Consider the following 16,847-nt stretch of genomic DNA (forward strand, 5'->3'; position numbering starts at 1 on the left):
CACATGCGCATTCTAAGGTAGGAAACTCGCGCCATCTCCTAACCTCACGCCAAAGCCAAGCTCGTTCATATTTTGTTATTTTAGCTACTAGATGGCGCCACGCACGCATTCTTTTTTTTTTTTGACGCGCGTAATTTGAATTATTCTAAGAAAGAATTCAGTCGCAATTTAGCGGTAAATTCGAAAGATATGCGTGAGCACGACGTCGCACCTATTCGAGGCCCCGGATCCATAATTTAAACCACGTTCACCACATTACAAAGTGTTGTTTAGGAGCTCACACGACACACTTCCTCTTCGAGGAACGAAGTGCTACTGATGGTGGCGCATATATATCTATATATTAAGTTAATCTTAAGTAATCTTAAGTTAAACCAAGTTAATTTGTTAACAAAACGACGTTTCATGCACTGAAGCGCACAAGTAACTGGAACGCCAATGCATTTCCCCGCAAAGTTCGGGAATTTATATCTCGAAACTGGTATCGTCCTTAGAATTCGTTCTAAGTGGATCGGCCTTGCGAAGTCCACTGCAAGAATTTGTAAATTGCAATATGGGTCATACGATAATTAGCTAAAATGTTAATTACTGAATTCCTGATAATTAGTCGATTTTGCATTTCAATTTTTTGTGCAAGTAGTGCCCGCCGCTTCGAGTAGACAGGCTCATTAGCTAGAATTGAGCTATCTGCCACAGGCAACCTTTGAAAATTTTTGAAAGTGCTCGCTGAAACACCCTGTGTGTATATAGATCATTCATTACCTAACGAGGGTCTCGAACCCGACAACATTGATGCCTTCAGGTAGCATTTATGGGTTTACTGACCAGTTGCCTTCACCCAAAAAGATAACGTACTCGTGACGCCTGCGGCAGAAAGGGTGTTCCACATCCGCCGCCAAGGTTTGTGAGTGGTGACGCTGGCTAACACGCCCAAGGTAAGTTGCAGTAGTAAAACACAAATACTCAAGAAAGTGGATGGGGAAACGGGGCCGCAGTAGGTCAGTTGATTAAAGCATCGCACGCGTAATGCGAAGACGTGAGATCGTTCCTCACCTGCGGCAAGTTGTTTTTTGATTCACTTTCAGTGCCACTAATTTATCATTTCTTTAATTCATTTAGTAAGTACAATTTCCCCTATGTTGTCCGTGTGTGTGTGTGCGTGTGTGTGTCCATACATGCTCTTAATGGCTACGCACACTTTTTCCCACTTTGACACTCCCGATGTTAACGCATTAAAACTACAAGTCTACATGAAACTTCATCTGTTGTGATGCACATTGGTCTTGCGAAAATTCGCAAGTCGGAGAAACAAGCCAAGAAACCCGAGTTTATCTTTTTATCTCTAATTCTTCTAACCTTCTTCTATTTACTTGTTTGTTTTCTTTGCCAAGTACGATGCCCTTAGCGAGCATCCTTTAATCATCTAGCTGGGCCGCCTCACATAGATCCAACATTCGGAGCCAATTGTTTTCTTAACTCGATCAAAAATTCCCTTAAATATTACAAGTTCCTTTTCCCAACTTTATTTTTCAATTGCGTTTCTTAGGCATTTCTCTGTGTATTCTGCATACATCTTTTCTTTTGTAATTTTCTTTTACACATTTATTTTGTTTTAAAGTTGTCTGCGCTTAAGTTGCCATTCTATAAAGTAAACAACCCAACTGCCGAACAATGGGAGGGTCTGCTCACCAGCAGCGAGCTCGCAGCCCAACGGGCAATTGTGCAGCACAAATTGAAGGTAAACGAACATGTGACAAAAACTTAACACAGCCAAGCACAGGTGGTAAAAGTAACAAAATACGTAACATCGATGAGTCATCTCGACGTCAAAACGGTCTTCAGTGAACTGCGGTGCAAAATTGCAACACAGTAATGGAAAGGGTACACTACTGCATGAGGCGCCATGCCAACCAAAGGATATAAAGAAAACGGAATGATATTATACTACGGCAGACTGCGTGACAATAAAGAAAGAAATTCTGAACACGTTTTACATTCATCAGTGCTCTTGGGAAGCCTATTCCAGTGTGCGGAAGCATGTGGAAGAAATGAATAACGGTAGAAATCTGTACGACAGCGCATTTCAAGAACTTTCAGCTCGTGATCACATCGTTTAGAGATGAAGTGGGGAGGGAAAATGTATAAGTTATTTATTCCTGTGAGATCAGAGTAAATTCGAAAAAAAAAAGTTATAATCTTGCAGTTAATCGACGGTGTGCTAGTGTTTTCCAACCAAAGTCCTCTTTAACTAATGTAATACTGCTACGGAAGTTATAATTACTAGAAACAAACCTTGCAGCGCAGTTTTGGACGCGTTCAAGCTTTTCTATATGTTTAGAGCTTTGAGGGTCCCATACTTGGCAAGCGTATTCGAGTACCGGACGAACATTTGTTATGTAAAGCAGTTCTTTTACTTTCTGGGGGGCTTTATAAAAATTACGTCTAACAAGGTTTAGCATACGAGATGATTTTACGGTTAAGTATTCAATATGTCTGTTCCATGTAAAATTTTCAGAAAAATATACCCCGAGGTATTTGTAGTGTTGGACCTTTTCAAGAAGTAGTCCGTCCGATTTATACACTGATCTCACAGGAAAGCGTTTACGGGTGAATGACACAAGTTGACATTTAGTACTGTTCAAAGACATGCCCCACTTAATGCACCAAGCATGAATTTTGTTTAGAATATACTGCAAACTACTAACATCACAATCATTTTCTACATTCCTGTATATGGCCCAATCATCAGCATATAACCTCACTTTGCATTCTAAATTGTGGACAATGTCATTTATAAAGACTAAAAATAACAAAGGCCTCAAAACAGACCCTTGGGGCACGCCAGAGTGCCGTTTATTAAAACATGCTGTGTTCGTCCAGACAATTTCAAATCCAGTGTACTATTGCAGGGTGTATACCGACACAAGATAATTAATGTAAAAGCAATGCATGAGAAACGGTGTCAAAAGCTTTCCGGAAATCCAAAAATATGCAGTCTACCTGAAATCCAAGGTCAAAAGAGTAAAATAGATCATGGGAGAACACTACCAGTTGAGTCGTACATGACAAGCCAGGCCTGAATCCATGTTGAAAATTCGAAAAGGAATTATTGCTTTGAAGGTGTTTCATCACAGCACTGTATATAATGTGTTCTATTGTTTTGCAACATACACATGTTAGAGAAATAGCCCTGTCGTTTTCGAGTACACTTTTGGGACCGTTTTTATGAACAGGAACGACATGGGCTACCTTCCACTCTGCAGGTAATGAAATGGTATTTAATGATTTATTAAACAGAGCTACTAAAAATGCGCAATTTCTTGTGAGCAGGATTAGTCATTATTACAATTAATTAATTTATTTAATAGCACGATCTGCAACCGGTGTAGGAGCCCGGATTTCGTGGCATAAAACGAAACTTGATTTAAAGGGACATTAAAGCGAAAAATGATTTCTTCTGCATCAGTAAATTACCGTTCTACAACACCAAAAACACCACTCTTACAACGATAAGGCGTTTGGCAAGCCAGAAAAAGCGCAAGAACGAAATACGGGTGGCGACGCCTACTTAAGTAGGCGTCTGTTCCCGCACCTGGGGGCTGTGACGTCTTGGATTTTGATGGCATCTTCTAGGGCCTACTAATTATATATAGCGGTACAGATTGACAACATTGTGTTTTAAAGGAACCAAATAGTAAACAGGGCAAGTTTCGGGAACCTTTATATTCAGCCAACGCGGCCCAAATGCGAAAACATACTTTGGAATCCCTGACGTCACACTGAGGTACCGGCGCGAAATTCAAATGCTGATACTTGGACCTTCATTTTCTCATCTAATAATCAAACTATTTTCTTGAAATGACTGCCTGCAGGGTTCTCAAACAATGCTTCACTAGTCTAAACTGAGTTATTGTTTCGCTTTAGTGTCCCTTTAAAAACAAGCAGCTTCAGTACATTCGTACTGTAAAAACAGGACATTTTCTTTCTCTCTCTCTCATTAAAATATTTCGTTTTCACTATAGCGGTGAAACCATTTGAAATGATAGCCGAGTCTTGTCAACCCTCGAGTAATGCTTCCAAAATATTCTTGAATGTGCTTAAATTTTCCTGTTTCCAAAGCAGTGCTCAAGATCCTAAGTTCCAATGAAATTTGCCTAAATGTGGCAGCCCTGAAGCTTGAGCTCGTGTGACGGCTCATGACGACACATGTTTATTAGCCTATGGCATAGCCTCCGCGGTCGAGCTGGCGCACATGCTACGCTCGATCTGCTATGGGGAACCAGCGCTGGATAGGCGGCGCGTCGAAAAGATTGCGTTGCACGCCGCCCTGGCGACGAAACGTGGCATATTCCAGCCGCTCGACCAGACGACACGTCCGCGGCCGTTCGTATGTTTCCGTTTTCGCGCCGGTTCAAGTGGACAGTTTTCGTAAAGAAGCTAGCGCCATCAAGTGAAGAAATGACGGAAGAAGCTTTTTAAGCTTTATATATTTTTCGCAGTGTGTCGCGGCGAGCACGTGTGTTTCCTTAACGGTTGCGCCGTGTTCCGTTGCCATGCTTGTGTGGCAGCCTGTCTCGCAAATCTAGCAGCTAGGGCGCCGGTCGTGCTGCGCTATGGTTTCGGAAGTATTAGTTGGCCTGAAGACATTCCATACTTCTCTGGCTAGACATAAAAAATTCTGATGTTACTTCGCCACAGCAGTCAATGGAGAAGAAAGCTTTATCGCATCAGCTGACTCGTGCAAGCAAAGGTTTGAGTGCTCCGCTGCTTGATCCGTAACAACCCTGGCTACATTTAGCACTAATTACATATATTTACCGGATGTATTTCAGCGCCGAGTCCTCATCCGCTCGCGCATTTTTAAAAACACGTAGGCGGCTTAGTAGCGCGCGCGCCGGCAGTATGCGCACACAACTCGTATTACAAGGCAGCTTCCCTCCCACATAATTCTTGGCAATGAATGGATAATATTTACTTTTCGTATCGTTCGCTTGGTGCGGTGGCATTAGAAGTGGCTTGACAGTGGTATTGCGAAGGAAAAATGGTTGGTACATATGCCGGATGGTGCATGCTACTGCTCATTTTGTTTCCGACGAAATGCCGACTGCTGATTCTGCTGTTTGGTACTGGCTGCCACGGCTAGCCGTCTTCGCTATCGAATAAACCAAGTACGCACGCGAAATTCGATTCAGAAACCAGCTCGACACCGCTTGACAGGGCGACAAGACGGGAACTTGCTCCGCTCGCCTGACTGCTTGGATCCAACGCCGCCTCCGTTCTTGTTCGTAGGGTTTAAATGGAAAGACGCAAAAGGATACACCCTCCCTCATCCCGACGTAGTTGTACGCAGTAGTATCGTCGGCGTCCTTTCGTTTTCCTTCGACTTTCAGCGCACGCAACGCCACTACCAGTAGCAATTTTCGTTCGCAGGAGTGGCTGCATTGTGCACGTTCTTACCGCCAGGGCAGCGCTGCAGGCGTCGTGAAAACTCCAGCGCTGGTTCCCCATAGGGAGCTCGCCGAGTGGAAGTGAAACTGTGGAACATCGGAACATCATACCCTAGAATATTGGCCAGTCTGCCGTCCGCCGACGGCAGCGAGGACTGTTTTCGAATGGCAGTGGCGCTGCGAGCAGTCCTCATGCTACGGTGCGGTGCTCGGCCGCGCGGCTGCGTGTTGGCGAAGCGCGCGCGCTCGGCGTGTAGTTTAGCCGTTTATCTCTTTTAAATGCTTTTCTGCCGCGGCGTACTTGCGCCGCATTAGAGCAGTATTTTTTACGGGTGTGATGAGAGACTTTAGGTGCGTAGAGTGGTATTCGTTCTCGAATACTTTTTGCGGAGCCGTATGAAGCGTACGACTCAGAACGCAAAGCGACTGCTCAGCCTGGAATAGCTTGAGCACCGAATTTATTTTTTCATGCAATACTGCTGCCCTTTGGCAGCCAATGCCGCAGTGATTACAAGCGAAACAATAAAATTCAAGCGGCCCTTAGTTATCCCAATGCGAAAGCATTGCGACCATGCACCTGACGATAACTATGCTGTTTCAGTCGTCTTAATTTAACTTCGCCATAATTAACACTAAAGGTCGTGGGTTGGACTCCCACCAAAAATCGAGGGTTCCACTCCCACCAAAGGTCGGGAGTTCGAGCGTCTTAATTAGCTCTACTTTAATTAACTTCGCCCTAATTAACACCAAAGGTCCTGAGTTGGAGTGTCTTAATTAATTTTATCCTAATTAACTGTGCTTTAAATAATTTCACACTAACACCAAGGGCCGTGGGTTTGACTCCTACCAATGGTGTGGGTTCGAGAGCCATAACGAACGCTAGCTTAATTAAACCTGTCTTAATTCACTCTGTCTTAGCAGACTCTGCCTTAATTAACATTACCTCAATTAACTTTGAATCAATTGACATCATCAACTGCCTCGATTGACTCACTTGACTTTTTTGGACCATCTGGGTCACACCAACGCCGGATTTTCCGCCTCATGAGCCGTATAATGTTTCCGCATTAATAACCAACATGAGGTACAAGTGTGCGATGTGGCAGTAGAGGGTAAAAATAAAAATCATACTCAAGCTCGTTCAAAACCTATTCAAGACAAAAAGAAAGCACTTCAACTTAAGGGTGAGCAAGAGCAGTGAGAACAAATATGAACTCGTAATAATAGACCAAATTGCAAACGGCCATAGTAAACAAAACGAAGAAAAATATCATTTGCGAAGCATGCGCTGCTGATGTTATGCAAAAAATGGCGCGACATGTAAAGTTGATATCGCGCATGGTCAAGGAGAGCACCCGAATATGTTTCGACAATAGATAAAATTGTGGAAGCACGTTCCACTGCGTGATAACCCCGCGCAAGTAATCAAGCACACAGTCACAACAACTTATAAATGGAAGAATGAAGAACCTTTAGAAAAGAGTGTAAACAAATTACAGCACACAACATCCGATGTAATGGCAAGAGGTTCGGGATGGCAAGAGGTTCGGTTCAAGAAGGTTGGTAAAACCAAGCTTTTTGAATTTCGCGCCGAGCGACGGTGCAAGTGAGGTTGTTGTGACGCCGTGGTTTTAATCGCTTGCTTGGGTTCTTCTTGTGCAGGAAGGATCCGCAAGTGTTGCCTGATCGAATTGTTTGTTTCCCAATCTAATGCGATCGTCCATTTAAAAAGGGGGCTTCGATGTATGAGGACGGTACTCACGGTATTTGGTTAGCAGTGACTTTCTGCTAACTGGGGAATGTTTTGTGTTATCATAGACTGGCTGATTCGTAAAAAAAAAAAGAAAAAGTTGCCTGAATTGTAGATACTTGTACTATTACGTAGGTTCGAGTGTCAAATTGCGCATCGCATTACAAAACACCATTTTCAATAGTTTTCAGATTGTTCCAATTTCTCTGGGTATTTTCTTCTGTGGTTCTTAGTTTTGACGAAGAAAAAAAAAAAAGAGCGAAGTGAGCGCGGGAGCAACGCTTTCGATAAGAGTTTCAAAGCCCTAACATACTCAGTGGCTGACTTAATGGCCTTGCAAAAGTAACAAGGCGGTGGTTTAACTGCACTCATCAAGAGAAAGGTTTCTTGTTTGTTTCTTCCCTCGCTTCAGTCGTACTCCTTATCGCCGCCTTAAGCCGGTGCACACTGCTCTAGCATACAAGGTCGCGTGGCTGTTTACTTATAGCCACAGCCAATAGGCACACCAACGCCTTGTCACTTTTTCGTGGTGGCCAAGTCAACCATCGAGTAGCGCTAGTTGTTTGAAACCCCTTTCCGTGTCCAGCGCTGCTGTCGTGCTCGCTCACTTCGCATTGTTGCACTTAATAATTCATCATCATCATTATCATCATCAACAACATCACCAGCAGCAGCCTATTTTCGTGTCCATTGCAGGACGAAGGCCCCTACCAGCGATATCCTATACTACGCCTGTCCTGCGCTAGCCGATTCCAACTTGCGGCTGCAAATTTCCCTATTTCATCACCTTACCTAGATTTCTGCAGTCCTCGATTGCGCTTCCCTTCCCTTGGCACCCATTCTGTAACTCTAATGGTCCACTTGTTATCTACTCTAAGCATTACATGGCTTGCGTAGCTCCATTTCTTTTCTCTTAATGTCATCTAGAATATCTGCTATTTCCGTTTGTATGTATTATTTAGTATTTATTAAATTAGATCACTTGTTCTAATTATTTAAGCACTGTTAGATAACAGAAAGAAATATCCAGTTTGTGCAAGGCAGCTGCTATTGTGACACTTCTGATCCCATCTTCCTATCTGGCAGCCTCCCCCCCCCCCCCTTTTTTCTTCTTCTTGTTTTTCAAATGGCTTGGTACGTGCTAGCTTGGACACCCTGTATATGACGTCACAGGAATGCGCTGGTTTGGGATTCTAGAAGTGGGGTCGGCCCCCTCTATATTTCTTGCGCCCTCTCTCACCTAGCAAGAAAAGGGCGTCCTCTTTACAATCAATGCCTGGAGCGTAGTTTACAAATGTAGTATGACTTGATTATTTCTCTTCAGCATCCCTTGAATCCCCAGCTTGCCTTTCCCGCAGCACTTTCTTGCGTTGAATTGGCGACACGTTTGTCCGGCGCTCGCTTGATCACCTTGAAAAATCGTGCAAATACGCTATCATATGAAGAAGGGAAAGGCGAAGGACCATGTGTTGTGAACACAGGCTTGTCCTTACGCCGTCCAGTTTCTTCGAGTTCCGTGCCTATATATACTAGAACGTACACGCCCGTGAGCGCATTACTAGGGCGGAGCCATAATATAGCTTACCTACCTCCGTCTCTAAAGTAAATAAATAAACGGAATAGAGGGGCCACCTGCGTATTTAAAAAAAAAGAAATACTGAATGACGAGCGATGCGTACTTCGAGAAAATACATGTGTTCAAAAGTGCTTCAATAACTTTTTTGTGTGTGTCAACATTTCATATAATATCTGCGATCGCTGTAGCTGGAAGAAGGAGGAGGAAATGGTGCCTGTGAGCAGCGCCGCCTATAGGTGGCGGTGCTGTGAGGTTTCTTGCAAACTCAAAGCGCGATGCATATATACCGCCAACCGTGCACCTTGTTGCCGCTCTGTGAAATGTAAAGCAAAGCCTTGTCAAGGCTTTGCTTTTAATTTAAAAATAAATCGTTTAACTGAGCCTTACCCACGGCGCCATTCCATTTGGCACAGAAATGAACGCACATGCGACAGTCTGCTCATGGGAGACGGAGCTGCTGTGATTTGAAATCGTATAGTACATTCTGCGACACCATGCGCGCGCTGCCCGAAACATAAATGGCATTGGTATGTATGCATAACGAATAATAAAGAAACGCCCGCGTGCGCTTTGATCGTGTCATGGTTTGAAGAGCATTTCAGTTAAACATGACTGCAATCGCCTTCAGTCTAATGAGTATATTCTGGACGGAGCTTCATGCCAATAGTGAAATGTCTTTCGCCATCGTTCACGTATTAGTTTCCTATCTGCTGATTTCGCTTAGAATGATATGGCTGGCTGTGACTGATAGCAACGCAATGCACGATAATATGTTGCACCGTACAAGGAATTTAGTGGTCCCACATAACGCTTAAAAGCATGTTAGAAGTTCATTGTGTCGCACTCTCTGAAGAGAACACGTCTCAGGTCTTTCTACTGACAGCAACTTTATTTACTGACCTGTTATCATATATTTTCAGTTAAAAGCTCACATGTCGGGTCCTCTGGGCTTTTGTTATGGAGTGTAATGTTTAATAAAATCGAACGAATGATGTTTATTCCAGACGGAGTTTCGTTCGTGCCGTCAATTGAACAGTCTACAATTGTTATAAGAGCCTGGATTTCCTATCCTAAAGCAAAGCGTTACTTAGGCCCATTTGTACTGTGGAAACAGGTCTCTTTCTGTTCACCTTGGCCAGCAGTATCCTCGATTTGCAAAGAACAGTAGAGGCTGGGAACCCTGGAGTAAAAAGAAAATTAAGGTATTCCTAGATTTATACTAATTTCCTCATTTCCACAAGAAACGCCAAGATATGTAGATACAACAAAATTTCCCTATACAAGATTAGCTTCAGACAGTAGCATGACGGCAGCCTAACGTATTGGCGGAGCACTTGCTTGGACTTGACTAATTTACTCATTATGGCAAAGCCTTTAGCGCTTTGTCATTATTATAAATTTAGCGTACCAACTAGCCCAAGAATCAGCCTTGCTGACTGATTTCCAGGCGCTTTGCTGCGTACACACTCAGTGTTTTCTCTATCCCGCTTTCTTCTTTCGGTTCCCCATTTCCCTTCCACCAGTGTAGGGTAGCAAACCGGACGCTCGTCTGCTTGACCTCCCTGCCTTTCCTCTCTTTGCTCTCGCTCCCCCCTCGCCCCCCTTCCCCTATACATCTGACAGCACTCCGAGTTGCGCCCGTGTCAGGTGGTTTCCAGCGCGGGAAGCGTGAAGGCGCCAATGACCCATCCCTTGTGGCGCACGAAGGACGGAAGTGTGGGAACACCTCTGCTAAAGAAAAATGGTAAACGCAAGCCTGCAGATAAATATCGCCAGGCTGGTAAATATCGTAGCCACCGCTACCACGCGGCAACTGCACTCCAGGGGCTTCGTTATGTTCACCACCCTTTGCTGGACGAACATGGCCACCAGAGCGGGTTCTCTCATGAACAAACCAAACAGTTTGTGGGACTGTGTTACCCGAGCCCATCGTCAATTGCAAAAATTGTATTTATCTCACTAACAAACGCCTAAACTACATTTATTGTACAGCGATTGCAATATCGGCGATACAACCAACCAGGGGTCATAGTCAATGTTTCCATAAGGTACTAGCTCGTACAACACCTTGATGCTCGAACGACTTCCTCAGAGCTCGGTTAGTCGGTGAATTCTTTCTTAATTTCCATAACATGCTCGACTCCTTCGGAGCTCAGGATGGTGGGCGCTCCCGCTCGCGAGGAGACTGACCTTGACATCCACTGCAACGAGCTCAACATTGTCTTTGCCTCGCCGCACGTGTTTCATAAAGGCTAACGCTTTCTTTATTTGGCGTTGATGACAGTTACAAAACATTAAAAAACGAAAATACAAATGCAACAAACCTGAGCCGGTTTTAACAGCCGGAAAGTACACCTTGTCCACTGTTTGTACTTGCAATGACAGCGTGTTTTGCATTGATGCTAGTTTCCGAGTCTGGTCAGATCTCAAGTCAATAGTGGTCCCAACAAGGTCAAATAAATAGTAGTATGCCAGAAAGTCCAACCATAGCGGGGACCTTGGTGCTTCGTTTTTTTTCCTCCACGTCCTTGATGATTTGAAAGCCAACTTGGCACCAGCAAAAACGCTGTCGGTGCACGCGTGCACGCACGCCGAAGTGGCGCGCGGCGAGGGCAGTGAGCTCTGTACGAGCGCGAGGCATGTGCGTGAGTACTATTTATTGAACATAAAAGCATGTATTTACATGATATGTACAGTGATGGTGCACCCAACGAACAACACCAACTCTTGCGCACGTGTACACTCGTACCTCCATGACGGACGCTGCCTTAGCGTCGCAACCGAAAAGGGGGAGAAGCCTGCACACATACGCTGCTTTGTGAAATCCGTAAATATGCAATATGTACATTTGCGCGCTTCTTTGAGAAGGCAGCGTCTGACTGTGACAAACGCAAAAGTGCAAGGGCTAATTAACATTCGCTGTTCCAAGGCACTCAGAATCGTACTGGCGAAGGGGTACTCAAAACACCCCTGTATTCACTGTGGCTAAAATACTGTTCTCAACGGGGCCTCCAACTCGGACTTTGGTCCCATATTTATTAGACGATGTAAAGAGAGCCAAGACGTACTAACGTATTCGAACATCAGAATACCAAAAGACGCAGACGCAAACAGCAGCAATGTTTGCCATCAGGGTGAGGCATCGTTTTTCGAGGAACGCGTGTGAAACCTGCAGTGCAACGGCCGGCTCTGTACACTTTGCTGTTGGTGGGCGCATGTCGGCAACAAAGTACAGTCGAACGCCTCTACATCGAACGCCTACACAACGAAATGAACTGTATAACGAAGAATAATTTTATCCCAGTTCTCTAGTTAGGAGTGCGGTGCCACACTTCTACAACAAAGTGTATAACGAAGGATAAAGGCGTTCGGCTGTAATCCGTATGAAGTGACTTTTCACATTTTATTTTTCGGAGAAGTGTGGTGCTACTTAAAACGCTTCAAGCGTGTAATAAAGTTGATCACAGGGTCTCGATAAGGCATCAGCAGCGCCGCTTTTCCCGAAGACGTCGGCCGGTATTCCGTTTTACGTGCGCGCCATGATACGACTACGCGCCACGCTGAGGCCCTCTGTCAGCTCCACGGAGTAAAGCCGGCGCACGTGCCACTGGCGTTTCCGAAACACGGAAGGCACGCAGAATCTGGATCCCTCCGCGTCAGGTACACACAGCACCGAGGTTTGCGAAGCGCATAACCCATTTCGCACACGATAATGCGTGTAAGAGCCCTCGGCAATTTACTGGAAGCCTAACCAGACATACAACCGGCCAATTATTTCCTAGCAACATTCACATTCCGATTTTTTCTTCTGTCACACGTACAGTTACAGCTGCAAAAGCAGAACAACTTTCTTCTGCAAGGTACAGATTTAAGGAAGCAGTGCGATCTTTGCGATCGTAGAGGCCAGTAACTTGAATGGCCACGACAGAGTCACAGAATCAAGCAGCGCGATTATCGTTTTCCGAGCTCTGAAAAGTATTCTTTGTCAAGCTGTGAATGTGTAAATAAAGTGTCGGAGCTTCCTCCCACCAAGGAACAAAGCATAAAATGGGGGCAAGAAACGAGAGAAGGCCGTCGCAATGATTCAGAAGGCGTCGATGAGCTCTTGGACGTAGCTGCTGGCCGTGTACACCATGTCAATGGGATCCAGGGAGATCATCTTGAGCACCCGCCAGGTTCCAAGAATGATGAGCAGGTTGCTCACCTTGCTCACAACGTACAGCCTGCGGAAAGGAACAGAGCCGAATGTGAGCGTTGGACTGAGAAAAGACGACGCGGAGCGCTGGAGATGTCGAGAAATGCTGCTGCTCATGAATTGACTAAATCACATCGTTGTATAGTGATGAAGACAATTAGACTTCTTTGTGAAAATGGCTGCGCGCTGTTACTGTCGAGATCTTGGTCAAATGTGGTCGCCGATTATTTGCGACCAATCTATACGTAGGTGCGCCCCAGCGTAACTAGAGCGCGCAAATCTGTCAACATGGCCCTGTCGGTTAAGGTTGACCATATGACAAAACAACCTAATCGTGCAGCAGGATCTCGCTGTGCCAGATCTTGCACAAAGTTTGAGCAATCAGGTGTCCGTTTTTACGACCGCAAAGTGGTACCAGCGTACCTAGGCTACGTGAGAGCCGTCGCCAGGGAAACGCGCCGTTAGAACCGGTGAAGTTTTAACGACACCAGGTTATCACAGGTCATAATCACCATAATGTAACACAGCCTAACGTGATGAGATTGGGAACTATTGGAATTGTGCAATTTTAATTCGTGGAAACGAGTGAAATGGCGAAGCAAAATAAGGACCATCCATGCGCTTGCGCATGTTTTAGCAAGACAGTGTGTCCAGTCAACAGGCAGGTGACATGGTGCGGGCAGGCGCGTTCGACTTTCTTATTGGCTCTGAGGCAACCCGTACCTTTCAAAGTTGTCCGGTGAACTTATTGAGAAATAACCATTCCGATTAAAGGCAACGTGCTCGCTGCGAGAAAGTCGCCCTCGCATAGCTTGAGACAGCTTCTTCATTGAGCACCTGCACCACATATGCACCACACCAAGCGCGCGCCACAATTAAATTCATTTAATCCCTTTATCGCAATGTAGATAGCTAAGGGCCTATAGTTATTCTGAAACAATTAGAACGTCGCCGTCTGCGGCGCCTTTAGTCGTAATGTGCCGATTATGTGGTGCAGCCGCAATATACTCTTGTAAATCTGCATGAAGAAGGGAGAAAAAAACGGCACCTTGCCAACTGTCGCTTTCCCTCCTTGATGGTGGACAAGTCCTCCTTCAGCACATATTCTCGTATGCCGAAGCAGTAGGACAGAAGGTACGGCTTCCACTCGATCGTCTTCACGTCGAAGTTGAACACCTGCAACGTCAAATCGTATTGTGACGGTCATGAGATTGAAGCACAAATTGGACTCGGTCGTCAAGCTGGTTTGTGGACGAGATACCCTACAACGGGAAGCAACAAGACGCGAAGAAGGAAATGTTGCCGAAAGGAATCACTGCTGTCCAATACGCTAAAGCTTTATATGCACGGCCCAATTGCTTTGCGCCACTGAGGTGTGCAGCTGATACATTTATCGCTGCGAGGAGTCAATGGCCGTAGTACAACACTTGAGGCGGCCACCACCCAGCTTTAGGAATAGCGTACGCAAGCGACTTGGCGTGCGCAAAAGCCCAAGCTACACTGTAGGCCCTTTGTGTTCTTTTGTACGCCTAGCGGTTGGCGTCCGCCAGTGCTTTGGTACTCTAATTTAAAGCTTTCTAACATTTCCTCCTAACCTGCGTAACCTCACTTCTACGACAATGGTGTGGCAAGTGGCCCCAGTGTCCTCCTGCACCCCCAACGAAAACAGACAATCATGCGCAGCTCTGTTCTCTCAACAGAAAGATGCTGGCGTCAACCCTATACCTAATAAGCCCGTAATACCAATCTCGAAAGAGAAAGAGAGAGATAAAAAAAATAAAGGAATCAATATTGCTGAACAACACAACAGCGCTGTGGGAGCAACTTTCACTTCTTTAGGTGCCATAACGAGTCGGGTATCGACAGAAGCAAGAACAAGACAATGTTGCACTTACATCCTTGTCTGTGGCGTTGAGTTCACTGTAGAGGGCCCTGACGTTTTCATTGTAGAAGTACCACTCGTTGGTGCTGAAAAACTCCAGCATGTCGAGGTGGTTCTCGACTTTCTCATATAGCCTCGACAGCCTGCGGAAAACGGGGGAGCCACATCAGGATTACGCAATACCCAACAGTTAGGAAGTGTGCCGCTGATTGCCATCTCCGCGCGATCAACCCCTTGTGCTTAGGTATTTTACACTGTATTTGCCGCGGCGCCTCAATACTATTGATGTTTGCCTACGCTGACCAGCTTCAGTCATGGGTACATTAAGCACAACAATAGACAGAAACATAGTGACCGTCATCGGACAAGATATAAACTGTGGCTGTGTATCTGCAGTGTTGATAACATAACGAGAAAGTCGCTAAATTTGGCAAGTTTACAGCCTGCTATTAGATACTTAGCTTCTTTTTTTTAGTGATTTTGTTAGTGACGTAAATAACCAATAAATACTTTGTAATATCACTCGTCCTTTGGCTATGTTCATTGCCTCACTCCTATTTTATCCCAAGTGGGTTATATGTGCCTCCATTTGTCGCTACTTTTAAGGATTACCGAATAGCTTAGTAGTGATCGAAACGGCCTTTCCATGCAAAGCACACTCTTGGGATATGACACGAATTTAGAAAATGAGGTTATTTTTTCCCATTTTCACATTCCAATCGCTGCCGCAAGCGGTAATTTAAAGTCATACTTGAAAGAATGACAAGAAAGATAAAAACGACAATTCCGAGCAAGCGGTGGCAGTCATCACTCAGCCGCGTTTTGCTAAAGATAGAGCGTTCTGAGGTACTCATGATGAACGGACCCTTTTCTTGATTCGCAAGTGCACTCGTCTGCACTGCACAGTTGCCCGACTAATGACGGCACCGGTCGTCCTTCAATTGAAGAAGAAGTGCTAGCTGCCCATGCAGGGGCTTCTCTTTTGCGCACGGTTTCATCACGAGAGCCACGTCTACATTTTCCATGTCACAGTACAACCAAAGTGTGCATACACTATGTTTACAGAATGACTACGCCGCCATTAATTGGGCAAGCTGCCTCTCAGGAAAGCTAACTTTACAATTATGAAAAGTAGCTATCGCGGGCAGTAACAGGCAACCGTATAACTGCTTGCAATTAACGCAGTATTGGTTAATAGTTGTAGCGCAGCGCTACTTGTCCCGTTGCGCTAAAGACTGCTGCGCCATCTCGCGCCAACAAAAGGGAGTCCCAACTGTGCAAGCAAGAAAATTGACTTACATGGGCTTCTTTCCGATGGCCCACAAGGCCACGTCTCCTGCCTGGGCGACGAGGTAGTGCTGGAAGAACATGCGGATCCTATGCAACAGTTTGCTGTTGGTGTGGCGCGGCTGTGGGTAGCGGAAGGTCACTTTGGACGGGATCTTGTAGGGCATCTTCTGCACACAGTCCAAGAAGTACTGCCATGTCAGCGGGTTGTCGGCTCCGGAGCTCATGTTGTACACGGTCATCTTCTGGCTCCTGGAACACAAGAATGACACACGTCGCAACTATGGAGTCCCTTTGCTCATAGCGAGAGCTACACTGGCTAACCACGCTGTATTTCCCTCCCTTTTTATCTCTCTCTAGGTAATGATTCAGTTATGGCACAGCGTAGATATACTAGCGTAGACGCATCCGGGAACAGCAGTGCAGGTGACAACATTAGATTATGCTGTGATCGTCCACAACACTATAGGATATTTCTTGCATTGGAACGCCTTCGTTATAACGAAAATTTGGTTAGTCGAATATGAGTGAGGCAATGCAACTGCGAAAAGACAATAGGGGGTTTTATAGAAAGGGAACCAAAATTTAGGGGACGCTATCGGCGAGGCGTACGCATAACCGCTTGGCTACGCATAACCGCTTGGCTACGCATAACCGCTTGGCTACGCATAACCGCTTGGCTACGCGAAACCGCTTGAGGACGCCATGAC

General features: G+C 45.4%; 1 protein-coding gene across 1 annotated transcript in view; it reads right to left on the reverse strand.

Annotated features, from left to right (window-relative positions):
• Positions 1 to 11,410: 11,410 nt before the first annotated feature.
• LOC142578792 (putative fatty acyl-CoA reductase CG5065) overlaps positions 11,411 to 16,847 on the reverse strand; it is a 39,139-nt gene continuing 33,702 nt past the window's right edge. Inside the window, exons 9-12 of the mRNA XM_075688368.1 lie at positions 16,150 to 16,389; positions 14,864 to 14,993; positions 14,017 to 14,144; positions 11,411 to 12,996 (exon numbers count right to left, since the gene is read on the reverse strand). Of these exons, the coding sequence (XP_075544483.1) occupies positions 12,858 to 12,996; positions 14,017 to 14,144; positions 14,864 to 14,993; positions 16,150 to 16,389 (637 nt within the window). The 3' untranslated portion in view covers positions 11,411 to 12,857. The remainder of the gene's footprint in view (positions 12,997 to 14,016; positions 14,145 to 14,863; positions 14,994 to 16,149; positions 16,390 to 16,847) is intronic.

Source organism: Dermacentor variabilis, chromosome 4, assembly GCF_050947875.1.
Source record: "Dermacentor variabilis isolate Ectoservices chromosome 4, ASM5094787v1, whole genome shotgun sequence".
In the NCBI taxonomy this organism is placed as follows: domain Eukaryota; kingdom Metazoa; phylum Arthropoda; class Arachnida; order Ixodida; family Ixodidae; genus Dermacentor; species Dermacentor variabilis.